This window comes from Dipodomys merriami, unplaced genomic scaffold, assembly GCF_024711535.1.
Source record: "Dipodomys merriami isolate MVZ:Mamm:240054 unplaced genomic scaffold, mDipMer1.0.p SCAF_1, whole genome shotgun sequence".
NCBI classification, from domain to species: domain Eukaryota; kingdom Metazoa; phylum Chordata; class Mammalia; order Rodentia; family Heteromyidae; genus Dipodomys; species Dipodomys merriami.
The window spans coordinates 116421673-116446235 of record NW_027202270.1 but is presented as its reverse complement, the minus strand read 5'-3'; the positions used below and the strand labels follow the sequence as shown (position 1 = coordinate 116446235).

General features: G+C 43.2%; 1 protein-coding gene across 1 annotated transcript in view; it reads left to right on the top strand.

Moving 5' to 3' along the window:
• Positions 1 to 24563, top strand: part of Nid2 (nidogen 2) — a 72730-nt gene that overhangs the window by 3869 nt on the left and 44298 nt on the right. The window contains exons 3-4 of the mRNA XM_070028221.1: positions 7483 to 7715; positions 12323 to 13026. Of these exons, the coding sequence (XP_069884322.1) occupies positions 7483 to 7715; positions 12323 to 13026 (937 nt within the window). The remainder of the gene's footprint in view (positions 1 to 7482; positions 7716 to 12322; positions 13027 to 24563) is intronic.

Genomic DNA, 24563 nt, shown 5'->3' with positions numbered 1-24563 from the left:
TTTCCATTTCAGATAATGGCGAATAGAGTAAAATGGTTTCTAGAATTAGGCTCTTGGTGAGACAAAGGCAGGTTTGGAATACTGATTTTAAAGGCTGTGTGTGTTGGTATTGGGGCTTGAATTCAGGGTCACTTACTCTTGCCCTGCCTTTTCATGCATAGCTGGTGCTCTACCAGTTGAACCATTCTTCTTCCACTTCAAGCTTTTTACTGAAGAGCTTTTTGAGTGGAGAGAAGAGTCTCTCATATTTGTCTGCCTTGATTTGTCTGCTCAGGTTGGCTTCCAACTTGGATCCTCAATAGCTCAGCCTCCTGAGTACTAGGATTACAGATATGAGCCACTAATGCCTCACTAGAATTTTAGGTTTTTTTTCTTTAATCCTAGACTTATTATGCAAGATCCATTATCTTGGTATAAGAGGTAGCTAGAACAACATCTGTGCCTTTTCTAAAGCTTTCCTGTCAATACAATTTAATTTTATTAGCTAGCTTGATGTGATTTTAGTACTAAGGGAATTCTTCAAGTTATATTTCATTCAAAGGAAGTATGTACTTGGAATAAAATTTGCTATGAGCATTTTTTGATCTTGTATCACTTCTAAATTAGCATTCCAGTTCTCTGAAGAGACTTCAGCTGTATGCATTTTACTTTTTTGAAGAGAAAAGAAAGGCAAAGTTGAATGAGAGGGAGAGAGAATGTTTGCACAGAAGCTCTGGGATCATTTATGAGAGGATGCGAGAGCTTGATTGCAGTTTTATCAGGACTTATTTGAAGTGAAAGTTATGATACCCATGAGATGACTGCTGTTTTCTTCATTTTCATTAGCAGTCTGGGTAGATGCTTCTCCCTCTGCCCCCGTCGGTCGTGGGGCTTGAACTCTGAGCCTGGGTGCTGTCCCTCAGCTCTTCAGCTCAAGGATAGCCCTCTACCATTTAGCCACAGCACCACTTCCAGTTTTCTGGTGGTTTATTGGAGATAAGTCTCACAGACTTTTCTTGTCCACTGGCTTTGAACTGTGAACCTTAGAACTCAGCCTCCTGAGTAGCTAGGATTATAGACATGAGCCACCGGCACCCGGCTCTTTTTTCTTCTTTCTTTTTTCACATTGTTCAGGACTATACCCAGGACCTCATAATGCAAGTGCTCTGTCACTGAGCCCAATAAAAAAAAATGCTTCTCTTAGCAAATTTCAAGGTTGGTTGTGAAGACAAGGACAAGATAAATCCTTTTTGCAAAATATAGCTTTGAAAGCTTATCCAGTGATTTCAGTTCCATCCTCAGCCTTAGTTTGCTAGCCTGGAACATGGAGTAGTAGCAATGTCTACTATACACCATTGTTGGCAGAATTGACCCAGGGATAGTTTTTGATTTCCATAGATACTCAAGTTGGCTCAGCTAATCTGTATCTCACACATTGGCTTGATAAGACCAGATTGTGGTTCTTTTTTTTCCCGGTCTGTTAGGATTATGTGATAGAAGTCCTTTGCATAAGCACTCTTTGAATGGGAGTATATTCTGAGTTACAACTTTTTTCTGTTTTTTTTTTTTTTTGGTGGTGGTGAAGGGGATGGGAGTTAAGATAGTAAATGATTTGTAGGTTCTATCTCTCTTTAACTTTTCTAATTAAAACCATCATTCTGACATTTCCATATGCTGAACTCACTTTGGAATTTGTTTTATTTAGAAGGGAGATAAAGATTCAGTTTGGATAGTGGATTTTTTTTTTTAAGTTACCCACAGTGAAAGTTCTTCTGATTATTTGAGAGAGTGCTGGGACTTAAGTTCTTGCTTTAATAGTTTGCTGGAGATGGATTTTTTTGGCAATGACAAATTTCTTCTGCTTGGAGGATCGTGTGAGTTCTACATGAATTTTTTCAATTTTGGCGAACTAACTTTATATTTCAAAATTACTGGAAACTTGAAGGTATCAGAGGATTGGCACTTAAAACAGTTTCTGTTTGTGTCTATTTTCTCCAAGGATATTCACCCTGGCTATGACAGGATGTTGTACCTGCTATTGCAGGAATGTCAATGGTGTAACCACATAAAAAATTTCTGTTTATCAGTTCAATTAATCTGAGATTTCTTAAACCATGTTAGGCAGTTCACAGAGCAAAGATGTCATGGTGCTGATCGTCAAAGAAGTTATTGCTGTAAGGCAGGAGGACTAGTGTGGACTTTGGCTCTGTTTTGTTGTTTTTCCTCTGTGTTTTTGTTCGTTTTCAGGGGAGAAGGAAGGTATTATCACTTTAGGTGGGGATACAGAGAACTGGGTTACACTGGTCTGTGTGATGCGTGGAATGTTTTTTTTGTTGACCTGGAATTTCAGTTGGGTTACAAAGACTGAAAGAATAGATCCTGAGAATGAGGTGGCAGAAGACATGGTTCTGCGTTAGAACATTCTCTGGGACAAGTCTGAGTGCACTGGTGAGGTGGATGGTCGTAGGGCAGTGATAGAAGGGATGGGTGGAAAGTTGCCCAATGGAAGCCTTAACGTGGAGAATGGGGCATTTTTGTCATTGTTGATTTGGTCATGGGGTTTGAACTTTGGGCTAGGGCCCTGTCCCTCAGCTCTTGAGCTTAAGGTGAGGGCGCTCTACCACTTGAACCACAGCTCCACCATTTTTCTGGTGGTTTATTGGAGATAAGAATCTCACAGACTTTCCTACTGGGGCTAGCTTTGAACTGTGATCCCCAGATCTTAGCCTCCTGAGTAGCTAGGATTACAGGCGTGAGCCACCAGGCATGAGTACCCGGCTGAATGGGGCATTTTGACTTGGTGCAAAGGATCATCATCATCCACCAACAAAGCTACTGAATGTTGTAACAATTTCCTTCCTTCCTTCCTTTCTCCCTCCCTCTCCTCTCCTTCTCCTCTCCCTCCCCTCACTCTCTTTTTCTTTGTCATTCATGGGGCTTGAACTCTGGGCTTGGATGCTGTCCCTGAGCTCTTCAGCTCAAGGCGAGCACTTTACCACTTAAGCCACAACACCACTTCTGGTTTTCTGGTAGTTTTATTTGAGATAAGAGTCTCATGGGCTTTCCTGCCCAGGCTGGCTTTGAACCATGATCCTCAGATCTCAGCCTCCTGAGTAGCTAGGATTACAGGCCTGAGCCACCAGCGCCTGGCTTTCTTTTCTTTTTTGAGATAGAGTCTCACTGCTTAGCACTGAATAGCTTTAAACTCACAATCCCTGCCTTAGTCTCCCGGGTGCTGGGATTACAGGTGTGAACCTCCGCACCTGGCTTAGCTTTTTTGACTTTTGGAGTTGGGTTTCCAGAAGAGAGATTGATGTCTGTAGTTTATCTGAGAGTTTGTTTGCCCTTAGTCTGGGAGATAGCTGTAAAGGCACAATAGAGGTGCACGTGGAAATTAGTTTCAGGACTGCTGAAGTTTTGCTGAAGACAAATTTTGGGAAGGATAGAACATCGGGGATTTCTCAGGACTGAGTATTTATCTGAAACTTTCTACAAGAACTGTAGGATTTAGGAAGCTTATTCCTGGAAGAAGGAATAAAAGCCAGGCATGGGAGACTGTCCTTGAGTAAATGGGAGATGAAGAATTACAAGGTGGGGAGAGTGTTATTTATATACCTAACACCAGTCGCACAACTCTACTTATCACCAGTCCCCAGAAAGACACGAAGGAGACCTTTGTGACCTCTGGAGAGTCACCTTACTTCTCAATTTTCCTGTGGCTGAGTCTATGTGAGCAGATCATTTAGAGAGAAGGATGGCACTGTTAGGATTTTTTTGTGTGTGTTGTCAGATGGCTCTTATTATTATTATTAAACAAATTGCAAAAATTAGAGAGCCTTAGAGGAACATACTTATTTCTACCAACCTAATTCTGCCAAGTGTCAGATCAACAGCAATGTCCTGAACCTGAAGCGGAGAAGCAGCCTCTTGCTTGGTTTCTGCCCAGGCTTCTGGCTTTTCTCTCCGATAACAAGATGACAGGAGCCTCCTGCCCTGCGGCCCTCACTCTGTCCTGCTCCTCTCTCCCCAAAGGAGGCCCCTCTCTGCTCTCCGGGATCCTGGGGAAGTTGGGAACTGGTGACCCCTGTGTAGGCTTTGGCAGCCCTTCTGAGGGTTTCCCTTCAGATTGCTGGGGAGCATGTGGGGCCCTTGTGTATAGGAATGTGAGGACCTTTCCGGTTTGGAAGTAAGTCAAGTAGTGCCTGGGAGAGAACCCTTCAGGATGGTGTGAAGTGGCTGTGTTCGCAGTTCCATGTAGAATTTGTAGATCTGACTAAGAACTTCACAAATGTTCTTTTGGTGTGTGGGTGGATTTGAAAGAGTCAAACTTTTTTTTTTTTAATTGTGCTTTGGGAATCATAGATTTTATTAGAAGGAAGTGTTTTCTGCTTCTGATATTTGCAAATAACACTCTGGCCACCTTTATGCGTACTGGTCTCAGATTAACATATAAAAGACATTGAAGCTTTTTTGTTTTGTTTGTTTGTGTGGTGCCAGTACAGAGGCTTGAACTCTGGGCTCTGCTTTCTTGCTTGTCTTTTTCTGCTCAAGACTGGCACTCTACTACTTGAGCCACACCTTTACTTCCAGATTTTTTTTTGCTGGTTAATTGGAAATGAGAGTCTTTTGGATTTGTCTGCCTAGGCTGGCTTTGAATCTTAATTCTTAGATCTCAGTTCGTGAGTAGCCAGGAATACATTTTAATTGAAATGAATATAGCTAACTGATAGACAGAATAAGATAAAGTACTAAAAAAAAAAAAAAAAACCAAACCAAAAACAAAAAACCCAGATACACACAGTAAAAAGCCAGATTCTCAGGTGACATTGTCCAAAAACAATGCCCGAATTACCTGACTTATGAGGTGGTAACCCTGTGTCTAACACCTTAGTAGTGATAAAATTATATTTTTAAAAAGCCAGATTGTCCCCTTCCTAGTTCTGTTTACTTATTCTCATCCCTCCCAGCCTTCAATTCTTCCCAATCTATATAACCACCTTATCATACAGAATTCCTCTAAACTTAGAAACGGAATTTCTCCTATCTTGAGTTGATTGTGGAGCGTCTATGCTAGCAGCAGTTTTTAAAGCTTAGCTTTTTCAGATAAGATTCTTCCTCTTCCCTGGATGATTTTTCTTTCCCTGGTTGAATATAATTTATTCAGATTGAAATAAAACTGAAGTGATTTATATTAATTGATTGAACTCATCATATTAATTGATGAAATATGTAGTATGTAGAGACATGAGGAGGGTCAATCTTTGTTTCTACTTGGGAGAGGTTGAGGCTCCCTGCCTTTTGTGAGATTCTAGAGAACTCTCCTGGTCCCTTGTTTGGGAGAAAAGTCCAGTGTTGCTGAATGAGACAGTCAACAACTAAAACAATAACAGACACAGTGGGTCTCCTGTGTCTTATCTTGGGAATTGAAAGAAAGAAAGAAAAAAAGGCAAAGCAAGATGTAATTGTGTTACAGAACTCAAAGTTGTATAGTTTTTTTTTTTTTTTTTTGCGGGTCGTGAGGCCTGAACTCTGGGCCTGGGTGCTGTCCCTCAACTCTTCAGCTCAAGGCTAGTGCTCTAACACATAAGCCACAGCGCCACTTCCAGCTTTTTCTGCTTTTGTGATTATGAGGAATCAACCCAGGGCCTTATGCGTGCAAGACAAGCACTCAACCACTGAGCTACCTTCCCAGCCCAGTTTTTTGTTGTTGTTTTTTAAAAATATGTTGGACACCTTATTTCTTTATTCTCTGTTGGCAGAATCTCAAAAAAACTATATTTTGAAATTAGGCAGCAAAAGGAAAAATTAACATTTGAAAAAACATTACAAAAATTAACATAGGACAATATAGCCAAGGACTCAGGACAGATCAAAAGCAGGGACTCCTTCCTTCCTGTGTCTAGCAAAATGGGATGTGAGAATACTTACCAGTAAGTGACATCCCAGAGAGTCATGTTATTTATAAAGTAAGTAGGATTTAAAAAACATTCCTCCCCAGTTCCCTACTAAATTATAAAATGAGTGTGAGCCAGACTGACAGTCCTAAATATAGCATCTTTTTAAGATAATCAGAGCCATTCTACAGTCACATTGAGTGTTGAGTGTGGAGCTAATTCAGGCTCCTGGTCTCTCTAGTCTTCTGCAGTGTTTAAGCAACATTCACAGGCCTCTGTGGGGCTGCCCCACCCCCATCCCTTCCGCTATGGCCTTTTCCACCTGTCAAATCTTTATTTTTTAAAATTTATTATTATTTTTTTGCTGGTTGTGGGGCCTGAACTCTGGGCCTGGGCACTGTCCCTCAGCTCTTCAGCTCAAGGCTAGCGCTCTTCCACTTGAGCCACAGCGCCACTTCCAGCTTTTTCTGCTTACGTGGTGGCGAGGAATCGAACCCAGGGCCTCATGCATGCAAGGCCACCTTCCCAGTCTACTACTACTGAGCCACCTTCCCAGTCCCAGATCACTCATTTGCAATTGCAACTGTGATTATGTCTTTTAAACTGTGGGGCTCTCCTGGGCATAGTCTGTGAGCATGAAGCACAATGTCTGATACTTAGTAGGCACTCAGCTGTTTGAATTAAATGTATAGATGGATAAATGAATGGTGTTTAAAAACAGCATGAATGTTAGATGGATAAATGAAGGGTGTTTAAGAACAGCTAACCAAGCAAAATGAGGTGAATGCTAAATAGAAACATCTACAAAGGTGTTATTGCAGGTCAGATAGCAGAAATGATTCTACAGGAAGTCATAGTACCCTTTCAAGGGTCAGAAGATTAAGAGGAATTTTTTGTTTGTTTAGAGAAATATGACAAAGGGTAGGAGCATCAAAGCACAAGTTACAGGTGGGGACTGTTAAGTCTTCTGACGAAAACGCAGTGGAACTGAGCCTGCCACCAGTACTCTTGAGTGGCATGCTAAGGAATAGTCCCAGTGGCTTGCTATCTGACCTTCTAGGTCAATCTGGTGTTAATGTGAAAGGAGACATGGGAAAGAAAAGAGAGTGAGGCTGTACCAGTAAGGAGGAGACCTTTGGATCTGCCAGTGCCTAACACAATGCTTGTTCTTAATGGGTATTTAATTAATAGATGAACTACTAAATGAATGAATGATCCAATGAGAGAGGCTGAGTGCCTAGGGTCATAATCAAGGGCCTGTGGGAATGCACAAGTTCATTTTGCTTCTTGCTTTTAAATCTGAGAAAGGGTTTTAGATGAGAGAAATTCGCTACCTTAAAATAAAAAATGTACAACTTAACCTATGTTTTTCCTATGCGTATTTTGACTACTCATCTAAATTGATAGAAGATGCTTTTAGTAATAAATAATATAAGATTATACTGGTAATTTGAAGAGGACATTCGAAAGGAAATTACATTGAAAACTAATTTGGAGAAATTGTAAGAAGGGCAACTCTCCTTTATATTCCCGTGGCTTACCCATCTATTTAATTTTCCTTTGTTTGTTTGTTTCATTAAGGATGTTTCCAATTCCTTCTATTCCACAGCTGAACACTTTCCAGGCAGTTCTGGCATCTGATGAGTCGGATACCTACGCCCTCTTTCTATATCCCGTCAGTGGTCTTCAATTCTTTGGAACCCGCCCCAAAGAATCCTATAATGTCCAGCTCCAGCTTCCAGCTCGGGTGGGTTTTTGCCGAGGCGAGTCTGAGGACCTGAAGAGAGAAGGATCATATTTCAGCTTGACTAGCAATGAACAGTCTGTGAAAAACCTCTACCAGTAAGTAACAAGGGAGTGTCCCTGGACTGTTTCAGTGTAATGACTTCTAAGTGGCCATAGGACACAAGACAATAGCTCGGTGGCTTCGAAGAAAGCCAGGAATCAGACTGAACCCTGGGAAAATCAGGTTGTCCAGGATATAAAAGGTCCTTTATTTTTCCTGCCCTCTGCAGTATAGATACCAGAAACAGAGCTCTGTGTGTGTGTGTGTGTGTGTGTGTGTGTGTGTGTGTGTGTGTGTGTGTGTGTGTGTGTGTGTGTGTGGTGTGTGTGTGGTGTGTGTGTGTGTGTGTGTGTGTGTGTGTGTGTGTGTGTGTGTGTGTGTGTGTGTGTCCCAGTAATATAAACTGCCTTGGTGGAGGTTTTTTGAGGTTAAACATTTCACAAAAGGAGACATTGTAATTTAATATTTCAGACAGATACTGTTAACAATTAAGAGTAATGTCGTATGAGGAAAAATTAAATCGGTGGTAGATTTTTAGAAATTTAAGCATTTTTCTGTGGCTTCATAACCTGAACTCATTCTGATGGAGTCCCTAGAAGTGAAGATATTCCTTAGTCTCACCAATGGCTTCCTCTGCTAATGGAATGAGAGGTTCTTGAGCTAATATGAGCTTTATGAACCCCAGTGGGTTTTGTTTTGCTGTGCTTTTTAGTCTTTGCCTTAATTCTTCCCTAAATACTGGTCTAGAACACATTGGTTACTTTTTCTTTTCAGTTTCATTCATTCATTCTTGGGTTAGGGGAACACCTTCTACTTTTACATTTGCTCTGCTTGGCTTCCGGAGTGGGCACTACAGCCAGAGACTCTCCGAGTTGTCCTTCAACGGGAGCTTATCATTTACTAAGCACTGTGAAAAACACTTTCCAGATGTGATCTTACATTAAAAGGTCTATATGCTGAATTAACAAGGGATGGTGAGGAAAAGCCATTAAAACTCACCCAAATTGTAGGAGGTAAGTGATTTTCTCAATTTTACAAGTCAGTGTAGTGAAGTTAAGTGAGATGCCTGTACCCTTAGGGTTAATTGGCCTTAGACACAGTCTAAGCTCAGTTCTGGAGCATGGAGCACTTTGTTCTATTTTATACTTAGCTCTTCTTTTCCATTCCATGGCCATCAGTCATCTTCATGTGGCCTGCTGCAAGCTGAGGTCCTTGCCATCTCTCCCTTTATTTATTTATTTATTTTTTGTCAGTCGTGGGGCTTGAACTCTGGGCCTGGACGCTGTCCTTCAGCTCTTCAGCTCAAGCGTGCGCTCTACCACTTGAGCTACAGGGCCACTTCCGGTTTTCTGGTGGTTTATTGGAGATAAGAATCTCACGGTCTCTCCTGCCCGGGCTGGCTTTGAACCGCGATCCTCAGATCTCAGCCTCCTGAGTAGCTAGGATTACAGGCGTGAGCCACCAGCGCCCGGCTCCCTTTATTTTTTAAAATTTAATTTGTTAGTGTGTGTGTGTGTGTGTGTGTGTGTGTGTGTGTGTGTGTGTGTGTGTGTGTGTGTGTGTGTGTGTGTGTGTGTGTGTGTGTGTGTGTGTGTGTGTGTGTGTGTCTGTGCATGTGTGCTGGTACTGAAGCTTGAACTCAGGGCCTACATGCTGTCTTTTAGCTTTTTTGCTCATGGCTAGTGTTGTACTTGAGCCCAGCTCCACTTCTGGCTTTTTGGTGGTTAATTGGAAATAAGAGTCTCTGTGCCTTTGCTGCTTGGGTTGGTTTCGAACCATGATCCTTGGTTCTCAGCCTCCTGAGTAGCTAGGATTATAGTTACTATGTAAGTATTATGCACAGAGCTTGTGCTGTGCATTTCTTGTGTTTTTCCTTATTGAATCTTTTAAACAACCCAGACAGGAAAGTATCCCTTCTCATTGTGCAGGGATATAGTACAGTTCAATTACTAAGGTTTCCAAATGACCTTGGAGTTTAGAATCAACTTAGATTGGTGACTTTTCCATCATGTACAAAAGCCAAGATAGTGATTTATATTTCATTAGAGCCTATTTTATTTAGCCTCTATTTACTGTAATTTGTATTTTCTTACTTTCTGAAGCTTTTCTAGTTTTCCATCTCTAAGTTGCAGAAGTTTCACAGCTGCAACACCTCTAATGTGATAATATATCTCCTCAAACGTCTAGGAGTTTATCTTTTACTTTCCCTCCTTTTGCTTGCTGAAAAACAACACTAGCCTAAATTCTTATGGAATATATCCAGTGTATCTGACACACTGCACATATAATGGCAGTTTTCCTCTTTCAGCGTTTCTTATCCCTATATTAACTAGAACAGCAGTAATAAAATATACAAAAAGTCACAAATACACACACACACACACACACACACACACACAGAGGTGGAGCAAACAGGAGAAAGGAAGAGAGAAAAGAAAATCTTAAATTGTATTGAAAATGCTGATAGTGAAATCTAAATAAACATGGATTCCTACTCAAAAGAGTAAAAGTCTCTTTTTAAACTATTGAATGATTTTTATTTATTTATTTTTTTGCCGGTCCTGGGGCTTGAATTCTGGCTTTGAGTGCTGTCCCTGAGCTCTTTTTGTTCAAGGCACACTACTTGTGGCTTTTTTTTGTGATTAATTGGAGATGAGAGTCTCTCTCACAGACTTTTCTGCCCAGGCTGGCTTCAAACTGCAATCCTCAGATCTCAGCTTCCTGAGTAGCTAGGATTACAGGAGTGAGCCACTGGCACCCAGCTTATTTAGTGAGCTTTTAAAGTTATCTTATTAGTTATTCATTCTCATTCTTCATTGTTGACTTTTGATTAAATTCCATAGAGTAGAATTTGAGCATCATATTTTGTATAAACAACAGAATATGTAGTGGTATGTTCAAGGTAACAAGATCCTTGCTAGCTTAAGATTTTCTGTTATTTTTAGAAATCTTGTGTGTAGTAGTTCTCTTGAGAATGTATCATTGACTCTAAAGTAATGGATTATTTGAATATTTTGAAGACTGGGTGGAGTCCATGTACTCTGTGGAAAAAAATGATTTTTTTTTCAGATTTTCCAGAGACACTTCTCACCTATGACCCCTTACATTCTGATTAAGTTACGTTCTTATTTTTCTCCTTCACTTTGTTCTGCATTTTCTAGAAAGCTTAATGATATGGTATTTATTTTTGTGCAGGTCCTGGGGCTTGAGTTCACAGTCTGGGTGCTATCCCTGAGCTTATTTTGCTCAAGATTGTGCTTTACCACTTGAGCCACAGCTCCACTTTCAGCTTTTTAGTGGTTAATTGGAGATAAGAGTCTCATGGACTTTCCCATCCAAGCTGTCTCTGAAGCACAGTCCACAGATCTCAGCCTCCTGAGTAGCTAGGATTACAGGTGTACATCGCCAGCTTCTGACACAAAAACTTTTTAATCCTGGGACATTTATATGTTTTTGAATTTTTTTCTATTATTCTCAGATTTATTAGTAGATTAATTCTACGAGTAACAGTGAAATGTCCTTAGCTCTCCATCACATGATGATCACGCAGATACTGACTCTATTGTGCAATCTTTCTGACATATCAATGTGTAGATGTTTAGATTATGGACTTTGGTATAAACACTGAATTCAGGTCTTGGCTCTGCCAGTTACGAATTGTGTGGCCTTAAAAATATTAGCCTCGGGCTGGGAAGGTGGCTCAGTGGTAGAGCACTTGCCTTGCATGCCTGAGGTCCTGGGTTCAATTCCTCAGTACCACATAAGCAAAAAGAAAAAAGCTGGAAGTGGCACTGTGGCTCAAGTGGTAGAGCGCTAGCCTTGAGCTGAAGAGCTGAGGGACAGCGCCCAGGCCCAGAGTTCAGGCCCCACAACTGGACCCAAAAACAAACAAAAATTAGCCTCTCTAAACCTAGTTTTTCCTCAGTAAAATTGTACACAAACACCATACATATCTTGAGTGAAAAATGTCAAACTCTCAGCACAGAGGCTGGCAGGTGATCAAAGCATACAGTAGTTCTTATCCCTTAAGTGTTTGGTGACAAATTTTAAGCATTTTTTTAAACTTGAGTGTTATACATTTTCAGACAAAAGGAGAATAAGACATTTTCACAATTCTGTTTTCAAATAGCCTGATACAGCTGTATGTATATATAGCCTGATACATCTGTATGTATCTGTAGCCTGTATGTATCTGTATGTACATAGGTATGCATGCATGTATTTATTTGTGCTGGCATAGGGTCTAAACTCAGGACTTCATGTTCTTCCTTAGCTTTTTTGCTCAAGGCTGGCACTTTACCAATTGAGCCACATCTCTACTTCTGGCATTTTGTCAGTTAATTGGAACTAAGAGTCTCTTGGGTTTTGTCTGCCTGGGCTGGCTTTGAACCAGGATCCACAGAACTCAGCCTCCTGAGTAGCTAGGATTATAAGTGTGAGCCACGGGTGCCCAGCTCACATAGCCTTGTTTTAGACAAAACATTTTGATTTATAACATGATCTGGCATTTGGAACTTAACATTAAAGGAAAGGTAGTTGACGTTGAAACTCCAGTATAATCCTTATAAAGGCTTTCGGTTTTAAAATAATAGACTTAGTTTTGTGGGAAGGAGGGTGAGTAGACATGTTTTTTGATACCCTCTACTGTTTCTTTTCTATTTAGACGAAGCAACCTGGGGATTCCTGGGGTGTGGGCATTTCATATTGGCAGCAGATTCCCTCTGGACAACGTGAGGCCAGCCACAGTTGGAGGAGACCTTTCCACAGCTCACTCTTCAGCTCCCCTGCAACATTCTTTTAGCCACGCTGCAGCCCTGGAAGGTGACTATACAGAGGACAATTTGGATTATTACGATGAGAATGAGGAGGAAGTTGAATACCCCCCAGGTTTGCCAGAGGAGGCACCAAATGGCCACAGCAGAACTGATGTGTCCTTCCACAGGAAAACTGATGCAGGCCCTTTTGGAGTTGATCCAGCTGCCCCCTTACCACACCCAGCACCCAGTGAATGGCCTATCTACCCAGAAGCAGAACTGACCACTCTGGACCCTCAGACCAAAGAGGGTGCCTCCCTGGAGGAGGTAGAGACCCCGGATTTAAAAGGCCAAGCAGAACCTTTGGACCAGACAGGGACTAGAAGGCCATCTCCACCAGAGGCCAATAGAGGGTCACTGGCTCCCCCACTGGAAGGCCCACCACCCTACCCTGGGCACAGTGAAGGGGCGGTACCTTCAGAACCGGATGTTCCTGCAGCCCCTCCAGAAGGGGAAATCATTCTTCCTGGTCACCCAGTGCCAGATCACACACCGCCCCTGAGTCAAGGGAGGTATGTGGTAGGAATGGAGGACATCAGTTCCAATGCTGAGGGTAAGTGCATCCCACCACTGGGAAGCTGAGATTTCTTTAGGGAATGCTGATTGTGTTGCAGTTATGATTTTTTTTTTTCTCTCAAGCCCCGAGTAGGTGAAAAGTTTCGCAAGAAGATTGGAATTGAGCTTTACTTCCCCATGTTGCAGAAGATAGTTTCCTTTGCCAGACAAATCTTGGCCAGCAGGATCTGTTTGGAACTCTTGACCATTAATAATGTGCTTTCAGAAATAAAAAAACAAAAACCCCAACAAACCATAGGCCTCATGATGAGAGTGGGGTTGGAACTTGGCTGCTTGTACTACTAGCTACACTCCCAAGTGCAATGAAATATTTCAGTTTGAAAGTTCACAAAATTTTGAGCCCCCCCCCTCCTACTCCCCTGCACATTTCAGGGCTTAGAGGTTAGACTCAATATTTTCCTCCTGAGTAGTAATATGTGTGGGCGCAGATGATCAAGTCAGGTTCATACTGCTGAGCAGACAAGCTGTGTGTTCCCCTTGGTTAGAGATGCGCATGGGTTATGTGGGCCCAGGGGGAGAGCCCATGGGGGAGGTAGATGACACACACCTGTGGCTGCTGTCATTCTGGTTCTCAGCTGCGCAGCTGTGGGATACTGCTCTCTGGAGCCTTGGCCTCCTCTCATGACTCACTGGCTGGAGCTGGAGGTGAGGTAGTAGTGCTTCACCAACTCAGACTGGGAAACTGACCACAGACAGGTTCATTTTGGTTGTTCCCAAGCCTGCTCCGATGGCCTGAGGGCTGGGGAGCAGGGAGGAGGGAGGGAAGAGGTCAAAGGTGAAGTTATCTTTGGAATCCTCATTTTGTTACCACCTTTTTTTTTTTTTTTTGGTATGTGTGTTCTATCCCTGTTGTGACAGAATCATACTGACCTAGCAAACAAGGGCCTTCTGGGTTCTGCTATGATATTGAGCACAGGATTTTGTTTGAAGACATACTTATTTTGCAAGGGGGGAAAAAAACCCAATATTTTGTGACTAATGTGGCATTGTGTAATGATTGTAGGAAAAGCTTTGGTGTCAGAGTTCACTGGGAATCCTGGCTGCTGGAGGAAAGTCAGGCAGCTCCCAAACTGCTTATTTCTCACACATTTCCTTGTCAGGGTTAAATGAGATGATATATGGAAGTGCTTAGTGTCTCTATTAATTGTCTCTTTAAAAAATGGTACCTGCAGTTTTTCATTTTAGAAAACACTGAGATTAGGGAGGAGGACAGGTGAAGAAAATACTTGAGAGTTTTGTCATAATTTGTGTCTAAGGGGCTATATCTTTGTAAAGTTGAAGATGTGGATTTTATTAGAAGGCTTTAGAACCTTCAGATCCTCTAACAGGCTCCAGAATTTTCATTATGAGTTCTCTAAAGCAAGTCTCAGCTGGACCCCAGTGGCTCACACCTGCCCTTCTAGCAACTCAGGAGGCTGAATTCTGAGGATCTAGGTTTGAAGCCAGCCTGAGTAAGAAAGTCTGTGAGTGTCTTATCTCCCCTTAGCCACCTAAAAGCTGGAAATGGAGCTATGGCTCAAGTGGTAGAGTGCCAGCATTAAGCAACAAAGCCAAGGGACAGTGCCCAGGCCCTGAGCTCAAGCTCCATTAGCAGCACAAAACCAACAACCACAAAAAACACTGGGGAGTCCCAAGGATGCTTCAGGCAAGTATGTATTCAGAGTGGCAGAGTCTGCCTGGCCTTTTCCACTAATGGGGTAAAAAGTGCACGCTAGGTGTTTTGGGGCAGGCATGACTGGGGATGACCCTGTTTCCCTCAGCTCTGAGTGTAGATAACACAGATCTTAAAAACCACACCAATAAAATTTACCTTCTCTTCTCAACTTCTAGTAGTCATTTTGCTAAACCAAGGGATGTATTACTAAAGACCCAGAAAATCTCTCTCCTCTTTTGAATTATTTTTTCCTTGGGGGCTTCTTTAGACTTAAAAAAAAAAATAAAGCTGGGCAATCGTGGCTCATGGTGCTGTGGAAGCTGAGACCTGGAGGATTGTGGTTTTCAAGTTAGCTCAGGCAGAAAAGTTTGAACTTCATAAGACTCCATTTCCAGTTGACTAGCAAAAAGTAGGGCTGGAGGTGTGGCTCAGGTGGTACAACACCAGCTGAGCAAGTAAGCTGAAAGAGCTTACGACCTTGGGTTCAAATTCCAGTACTGGCAAAACAATTTAGAAATGTAGACTCTTTTCAGATAAGATTTTTCAAATACCTGTTTAAAATATTTATTTAATCAATTCGTTGTTCTTTTTTATTTGTTTGTTTTATATCCGCATCAACTCTGCTCTCTCAATTTTCTTTGCTCAAGGCTGGCACTCTTACCACTTGAGCCACATCTCTACTTCTGGCCTTTTATTGCTCATTTGGTGATAAACAGTTGTGTGGATTTGTCTGCCTGGGCTGGCTTCAAATTAGGATTTTTACATCTCAACCTCCTGCTAGGATCACAAGCATGCACCACTGGTGACCAACAATTGCTTCCATTGTCATAGATCTTGGAAGCAGCGATGCCACCAACACAATGAGTACTCCATCTCTGAAGTAATTTGTTATCACACTCAAACATTAGCCAAGCACCTGTGTGTTCCTCCCCTAAACCAGGCACTGAGCTGCCTGCGTTGTGAGTAGTGGGAGGCCTTAGGGAGACAGTAGGTGGAAGGTGTCTAGAGATTTATTGGGTGGCTTAGAGATCCTGCTGGCTCTCCAGTAGGAACTTGGCTTTAGTTATACTATCTTAGTCCTCAGAGTCGCCTTCTCCTCGTCTCCTTCCCATCTGCTCATATGCAAATGGAAGGATGGAAAAATGGAGTGACTTGTAACTAATGAAGACTGCAACAAGGCCAGGGTAGACAGGCAAAGCTGTCACCCGTCTCCCCCTCCCCCCCATGACAGGGAGCATCTGCATATGTGGCCACAGTAGGGAAAGCCTTGGGGTAAGAGTGGGGTGTTAAGTCAGGCCTTGGGGTACAGTGTGAGGTAAGAGAGGGGGAAAAGTGTGAAGAATACATTCTAGACAGCAGGATGAAATGGTAGAAATGGGAAGGGGGAGAGAGGGAGAAGATAGGTGGTAACAGAGAGAGTCCCAGAGTGTCTGGGGCCTGGGGCTGCCTGTGTTAGAAGCAGCAGGGGTCTTACATGTTCTGGAGCCTGCTGAGACACTGAAGCTTAATTTTAGCCTGTATGGCAAGTTAGAAGGGGTATAACTGACCTGGCCTTCAGAAACTGCATGTGGTCAGATCCCATTGGTGGGGGTGGGGTTGGAGTGTTCTTTCTGTTCCTAAAGGAGGCATGCTGGGAGAGTATGGTATGTGAGCAGGGATTTATGGGACTTGGAGTCCCTTTCTACTTCTGGCCTTGGGAGGGGCTGCAGGACTGTGCTAGATCCACTGTCTGTCCTGGGAGGAGCTCCAGCCAGCTCTGCATCCAGTCCAGCACTGCAGGTTTAAAAGCCTTATTCTGGCATCTCCAGGTTGCTGGAACTCTGCAAATGGAGACTTCATACCTATGAAGACAAATTATAAGAGGAGCTACCTTGGTAGGATTCTTCCAGCACTAGAGAGCGAGCCTTTTAGTGTCAGGACAGCTGGTAGAAACTTTTACCTCAGGTCCTGATCGCTTTGCTGCCAGCATCACTAACGCTCCATACACATCCATCAAAATTAAACAACTGGCTGGGTGCAGTGGCTCACAGTTATAGTTGATACTGGGAAGTTGATATTGAAAGGATCAAAGTTTCAGGCCAGCTTGGGTTAAAAAACAAAACAAAACAAAACAAAAACAAGACGCATCTATCAACAAGCTGAGGGAGGGCTGGGAGAGGGTGGGGGCAGAGGGGAAATTCACCTATGATTTCAGCCACTCAGGAGACAAGTGGGTGGGTAGGTTGTGGTCTGAGTGAGACCTTACCTGAAAATAAACTAAAAAGCAAAAGAAGGACCAAGGGTGTGGTTCAAGTGGTAGAGCACTCAAGGCTCTGAATTAAAAAAACAAAACAAAACACAAAAAAACTTAGAACTGCCAAAAACAAGGACAAAAACTACAGAAAGCAAGGGGAAAAAGGAGGTCACTTTCTTTTCTTATGAAGTGGGGTATGGGTTTTCTATTCAGCAAGTCATTTCTATTTAGGATGTCATTCTAGGAGCTTGACATAAGAGTTGCTTAAATGGAGTCTTCAGCTGCCATGAGCAGCCTGCATGAAGTCCTGCCTCCTCCTAGGCCAAGAAGTCTGACCTATATCCATGTCTTTCTGAGGCTCAGTGAGGAGGGCAGGCAGGCCAAGGCACGTGCTTAAGTGTTTCTAGTAAAATAAAGGTCAAAGGAGGGGTCGGAGCAAGTGCAGAGGAGAATTTTCCATTTTTGTTAAAAACTCCCAACTAGGACAAATCTCGAGTCCTTTTGGCAGTGCCCCTGCCTTTCTTCCGATTACCCTCACCCCCTGTGTCTTTCTATTAAAAGATATGGAAAAAGTGAGATTCAAAGAAAACCAAACCATGTTGAGATCCTTTAGCAATGATCAAACCTTGGCTGACAAATCTGTGACAAATTGAGCTCATTTAAACCTGGCAGCTTCTGCCTGACCACTGTGTGCCTCAAGAGCCCAATAGACTCAGCTCTGGGCCACTTTGACTCTAGTGGTAGATGCTCTCTGGCAAAGCATTGGGCCCAGACGGTGAATGCATTTCTTTAAGCAAGCTCTTTCATCTACCTCACTTAACTCACTGGCAACTGGTTGAAAACACTGATTTTCCAGCTGGGCATGATAGTACACGCCTGTAATCTCAGCTATTTGGGAAGCGATAGATAGTAGATTGGATGATCACATCCTTGTCTAGGTCTGGGTAAACATCACAAGAATCTACCTGAAAAGTAACTAAAAGCAAGAAGGACTTAGGGTGTGCTTCAAGTGGTCGAGTATGTGCCTAGCAAGCACATATTCTTTCCCTTCTCCAAGTTCAGACCCCAATATGGCCAGGTCAGCAACAAAATATATATGTACAATATGCTTTTTTATTTTTATTTTTTGTCGTGGGGCTTGAACTCTGGGCCTGGGTACTGCCCCTCAGCTCTTTAGCTCAAGGCGAGTGCTCTACCACTTGAGCCACAGTGCCACTTCTGGCTTTTTCTGCTTATGTTGTGCTAAGAAATTAAACCCAGGGCCTCATGCATGCAAGGCAAGCATTCTACCACGGAGCCACCTTCCCAGCCCTGCTTTTATTTATTTATTTATTTATTTTTGCTGCTGGTCCTGGGTCTTGAACTCAGGACCTGGATGCTGTCCTTGAGCTTCTTTTTGGTGGTTAATTGGAGATCAGTCTCACAGATTGTTCTGCTGGCTTTGAACCATAATCTTCAGATCTCAGCCTCCTGAGTAGCCCTGTAGTTTTACAGGCATGAGTCCCTGAGTCCAGCACCAGTCTCAGGTTTCTTCAGCTAAGAAAATCACAAGTAAGTGTGAGCTGCAGTTACTTGAGAAGCTTGAACAGGTACCAAGGTGATCCCTAGGCCCATTGGATTTGAATAGAGCAGTGTGTTAGAGAGAAGGTAGGATTTAGGGCCGGATTGTATAATCTTCTAGAGCTTCAGTTTTCACATCTGTAAAATGAGAAGATATTCCCCTCACCAGAATCAGAAGGAAGGTGTGAAAATGCACACAAAAGTTGGTGGAAAGAGAGGTACCAGTGGCCACTGAAGGCAAGTAACCACATTGTGTTTGGATTGCTCATTTCATGTCTCATCCCCTGCTTCCAAACCTTCATTGGGTATAAGCCTGTTTTCTCTTGCTTTGATGACTACCTGTGTGGGAACATGATTGTTACTGGAGTTGTCTTCTCATCAGGGAGAGCCTGGGCTCTGTGCTCAGTCACCTTTCCCAATGGGTCTTCCTGTTGCATTCTTTTTTTTTTCTCTGTTATGGGGCCTGAACTCTGGGCCTGGGTGCTGTCCCTCAGCATTTCAGCTCAAGGCGAGTGCTCTACTATTTGAGCCACAGTGCCATTCTGGTTTTCTGGTGTTTTATAGGACATAAGAGTCTCATGGACTTTCCTGCCCAGACTGGCTTTGAACTGTGATCTTTAGATCGCAGCCTCCTGAGTAGCTAGGATTACAGGCATGAGCCACTGGCACCCAGCTTCCTGTTGCATGCTTGAGGATGAATGCCTTACTGGCATTTCCACTAGCTCTAGTATGAGCTGCAGTTACTGGTAGGCCAGGTAGTTGGCCATGAATGAATGGAAGGACCTTCTCTGATATTCTGTCTACCCCACTAACTATTCATTGGTCAGATTAAACTCATTTCAGTACAGTAATGAGCAATGCCTAGCTCAGAAGTAGGAGGCTTGTGAATATCTTGTCTCCCATTAGTTGCCATTACACTTGGCCAGAGTGCAGATTCTGGCATCCATCCATACAGCTGGAATTGGGCTAGGTGAGCTTCAGGAGTTGCGTGCGTGCGTGCGTGCGTGCGTGCGTGTATGTGTGTGTGTGTGTGTGTGTGTGTGTGTGTGTGTGTGTGTGTGCATGTGCTGGTACTGGGGCTTGATCTCAGTCCTTGCACGCTCTTTCTTGCTTGGAGCTGGCGTGCTCTACCACTTGAGGCCACAGCTGTACTTCTGGCCTTTGGTGGTTAATAGGAAATAAACATCTCATGGACTTTCCTGCCTGGGATGGCTTTGAACCATGATCCTCAGATCTGAGCTTCCCGAATAGCTAAGATTACAGGTATGAGCGACTGGTACCTGGTTGCTCCATACAGCTCTTAAAACACATCCACCATACTTGTTAATATTGACTTACTGGCTTTGCTCAGTAGAATGCAAACTTCAGAACAGCAACTCTTGTCTCTCTTAATCCAGCTCTGTCCTCAATTTCTAGATATTTACATAGTTGTTAAAGAAAATTGCAAGAGGCTCTTTCACCTTTACCTTTGTCATTTTAAGTGTGAAGTGACCAAATCTAATTGTGCACCTGGTGCAGAGGCAGGTGTGGAAGATGCATTTATCAGCAAAGTGAACCTATTGTGACAATCATGTGGCTGAAAGGTAAGTTGTGTGCTTGGTTTAGCAAATTCTGGCTTGAAAATAAAAATTTACATTAAAAAATGTCAGAGAGCCCGGTGCTGGTGGCTCACACACCTGTAATCCTGCAGTCCTAGTTACTCAGGAGGCTGGGATTTGAGGATTATGGTTCAAAGACAGCCTGGGCAGGAAAATCTGTGAAACTCTTACCTCTAACCACCAGAAAACTTGAAGTGGAGGTGTGGCTCAAAATGGTAGAGTGCTGGGGCTGGGAAGTTGGCTCAGTGGTAGAGTGCTTGCCTTGCATGCCTGAGGCCCTGGGTTCGATTCCTCAGCACCATATAAGAAAAAAGCCAGAAGTGGAGCTGTGGCTCAAGTGGTAGAGCGCTAGCCTTGAGCTGAAGAGCTGAGGGACAGCGCCCAAGCCCAGAGTTCAGGCCCCATGACTGGATCCAAAAAAAAAAACAAAACAAAATGGTAGAGTGCTATCCCTGAGCATAAAAGATCAGGGACAGCGCCCAGGCCCTGAATTCAAGTCTTACAACCAACAGAAAAAAAATTCTCAGAGAAGATCCTTTTAGGTTAGCTTACTATTCAACCTGTTATAGTTTGACCCTCAGAATATCCCTCGATCAGAGCCTAATTATTAGTATTATTACTTATTTATTTTGGTAGCAAAATACCGTCTTGGTTTCCAGTTAATTTACAGCCTTTTGCATGGTTGCATGTGTAAGTTGCTGTACCTCTCTCCTTTTACCCCTACAAAAGCAGCAATCACACCTAGTTTTACAGTTAAATTAGCCTGACCCTGGATCTATAGTTTCTCTTCCATCCCCTTTACATCTCCCTGTTTGGTAATTCAGACTTAAGAGAGAACTAGGCCAAAGAATAAGCCTTCACAAGATCAAAACAGTTTGAGGGAATACAGTACAAATCTATCATTTCCTTATTTTTGTAGACAGAACAATATGTCAAAGTTAGCTTTACATTTGCCTGAATTTTTTGAAAATGACTGCTTTAGACCTGAATCAGACTGCCTTTTCACCTGGTCTTAGAGGTGTGGGAAGAAAACTGGTTTCTGACAATGAAGGTGTGAGGAAGAAGTGTCATCCTGGTAATGTGGATTTCTTTCGCTGTTTATGGTGGGCAGAGTCCACATACAGAGACCCTTAGGGTTGTAGTTCTGTACTAGACAACACCTGCTTGGTGTTGCAGCTCAGATACAGACAATGCCTGCCACTGTTGTAGGAAGCATGAAGTTTACAAAGACCAGTATCTTGGTGAGAGGCCTTTCCTCTGTGTGTCTGTGTAGGTAGCTCTGAGCCTAGAGGTTTTGATACCCTGGGCTTTGTTCTGATTGGTTGCCCCTATTATAAAACGAAGTAGTTTTCGAAGGTGACTTTTTATTTGTCAGAGTCCTACACCATTCTGATTGGTTATTAATTCCTAATCAGGTCCTTTGTACAAATCCTTTTCCAGGATCATGGGAAAGATGTCAAAACTAGAAGGAGCTAGGGAGGGACAAAAGCAAGATGTTTTGCAATACTATATCTTTTGCATTTGATTTTGGCTTGCTTGGCCAACGTGCCATTCTGGAGTTCCTGGGTCTCAACTGATCTATGCCTTCACTGATCTCACTGAGGTGAGAGAGAGCTGACAGTGTGTGCTCTGGTTTCATGGAACCAGTAGTTTTTACTATATACAGCACTCAAGGGGTCTGAGCATTTGGGAACACACACACACACACACACACACACACACACACACACACACACACACACACACACACACACACACACACACACACACACACACACACACACACACACACACCCGGGAAAACACACACACACACACACACACCCGGGAAAACACACACACACACACACACACCCTCTATAATACACACTGTTCAAGCTTCTCAAGTAACTGCAGCTCATACTTACTTGTGATTTTCTTAGCTGAAGAAACCTGAGACTTTGACACACCCAAGTTACATTCATTTTTGTTTACTCAGCATGGTTTTTGGAGGGCTGGGGTTGTAGCACAGTGGAGTATATACTTTGTATGTGTGAGGTCCCAGTTCCTTCTCCAGGACCAAACATATTAAGTAAATAAAAAGAAAACACCTGTGTTCTAAGCCGGTGATACAGTGATGGTTTTCTTTATAGAAACCTCTAATAATTTATCATGATCCGCCTGTTTTTTTTAATACTTTGAATTTTGTCATTTTCCTGTTTCAGAGCAATTTGAGTTCTGCCTGTCACTTTCCTGTTCAAAAGTTAAGTTATGCCTAATTTTCTATTTGTATTGAAGCTGGAGTTTCTCAGCCACATCATCAAGGCTCTAGGACAAATCTTGACAAGGCACTGACTTCATTCTTCCTGCACTCCTGTCAGGTTTTCCATTCAAGACGGGCTTCTCTGCTCCACCTGGCACTCTTCAGCTGGTTGGTGCTCTCCAAAAGTGAATGGCCGTGCTACTTCACTCTTACCTGTGCTCTTCTCACATTCTGGGCTCTCCATGGGCCATCTCTGCTCTGTCCTCTCATTAGCCTCATCTGTATCACACCTGGCTTGCTAGAGCCATGCTCCACCTGGCACTCTTCAGCTGGTTGGTGCTCTCCAAAAGTGAATGGCCGTGCTACTTCACTCTTACCTGTGCTCTTCTCACATTCTGGGCTCTCCATGGGCCATCTCTGCTCTGTCCTCTCATTAGCCTCATCTGTATCACACCTGGCTTGCTAGAGCCAGTGCTGATTAATGACTAATACCTACCTGATATATATTTAAGCTATAGTGTTCCTCTGGTAAGAACTTGGATCCCACTGAGGGTAGGGGAGAGTAGTGGTCAAGATTCTGAGTTGAACCTTACTTATGTAACTGTAACCCCTCTGTACATTGCCTTGACAATAATAATAATAATAATAATAACAACAACAACAACAACAACAACAAAAGGTCAAAGTGACCTCAAAAAAAAATTCTGGGTTGAGATCCACCTTTGTCAAGCACTGCCTGGGTGACTTCAGATGCCTTCCCTCCCTCCCTCCCTCCCTCCCTCCCTCTCTCCCTCTCTCCCTTCCTCCCTCCCTCCCTCCCTCCTTCCCCCCCCCCTCCCTCCCTCCCTCCCTCCCTCCCTCCCTCCCTCCCTCCCTCCCTTCCTTCCTTCCTTCCTTCCTTCCTTCCTTCCTTTGTGTGTGCCAGTGCTGGAGCTTGAACTCAGGCTGGGTGCTGTCCCTTAGCTGTTTCATTCAAGCCTGGTGCTCTACCACTTAAGCCACAGATCCATTTCTGGCTTTGTGGTGGTTAAATAGAGACGAATCTCACAGACTTTCCTGCTTGAGCTGGTTTCAAACTTTCAGCCTCCTGAGTAGCTAGGATTATAGGTGTGAGCCACTGGTGCCTGGCTGAACAGTTTCTTTATCTGCAGACAACAAAGATTAAAAACAGTTCCTGCTTCCCAGGGTTTTTGTGTAAAATGAAAAGATTTCAACTTATATTTTGGGACAGAGTATTTTGTATATATGAAATGTTAATGTTAACGTTGTTACATGTAACATTTTCTTGAGGATAGAAGTTTATACTCATTTCAATTGGAGATACAAGTCTACAGTTGTTACATATTGGTTCTGTACTTTCCCTATTGGTTTCCTGTCTTGGAATATTGATGATCTTTTGATATCTTCCTTCCCCTCCTGATTTCTCATTTTGGACTCAGGCTTGGAATGCAGCTGTGATCTAGATTTTCCTGGTAGGGTGTCTTTGGTGACAGGACCACTAGTGTCCATCAGACTTCCCTCTCATTTCTTCTCTATGCTTGTGATGCTGCAAGCTGCAGGATGTCTCTTGGCCTCCTGCTGGCCATGGCTGGACTTGACATTTTCATCAGTGTCCTGGCAGCCTTGTGCCCACTATGAATCCCTCCACACCCTGTCACCTTGGACACTTCCTTTATAGACAATGGACTTTGCTTTTTTTCCCCCTGTAGCACAAATAACCCTCTTTTTAAATTTTTTTCTCTTTTTTATTGTGAAAATACCATACAGAGGGGTTAAAATTACACGAGCAAGATAATGAGTACATTTCTTATCAAGCATTGTTGCCTCCTCCTTTGTTTCCCCTTTCCATCCTTCCCATCTCCCGTTCTCCCCTCCCCCCCAGTCTCCCCCTCCTCTTTTTAAAGTTTTTAATGAGCCAAATAAGTGGGAGACAGGAGCAACAGAGCCTGGACTTCAAGCTTATCCTAGTTTACTACGGCTTTCTAGAAAGTCTGTGACTGTCACTCAAACGCTTTCTCTTGCATAGAAATCATGCTTGTGCTGGGCCTGCAAGGGTCAGAACATTTTCACTCCTTGATTCTCTCTTCCGTTCTCTCTCCTTCAGCCCTTCCTGCTTCTTCTCCTCTGTTACCACCTCTTCCTCTTCTTCATCCTTTTCCTTCTCCTCCTCCTCTTCCTCCTCCTTTTTCTTGTTCTTGTACCAGGCTTGAACTCAGGACCTAGGCAC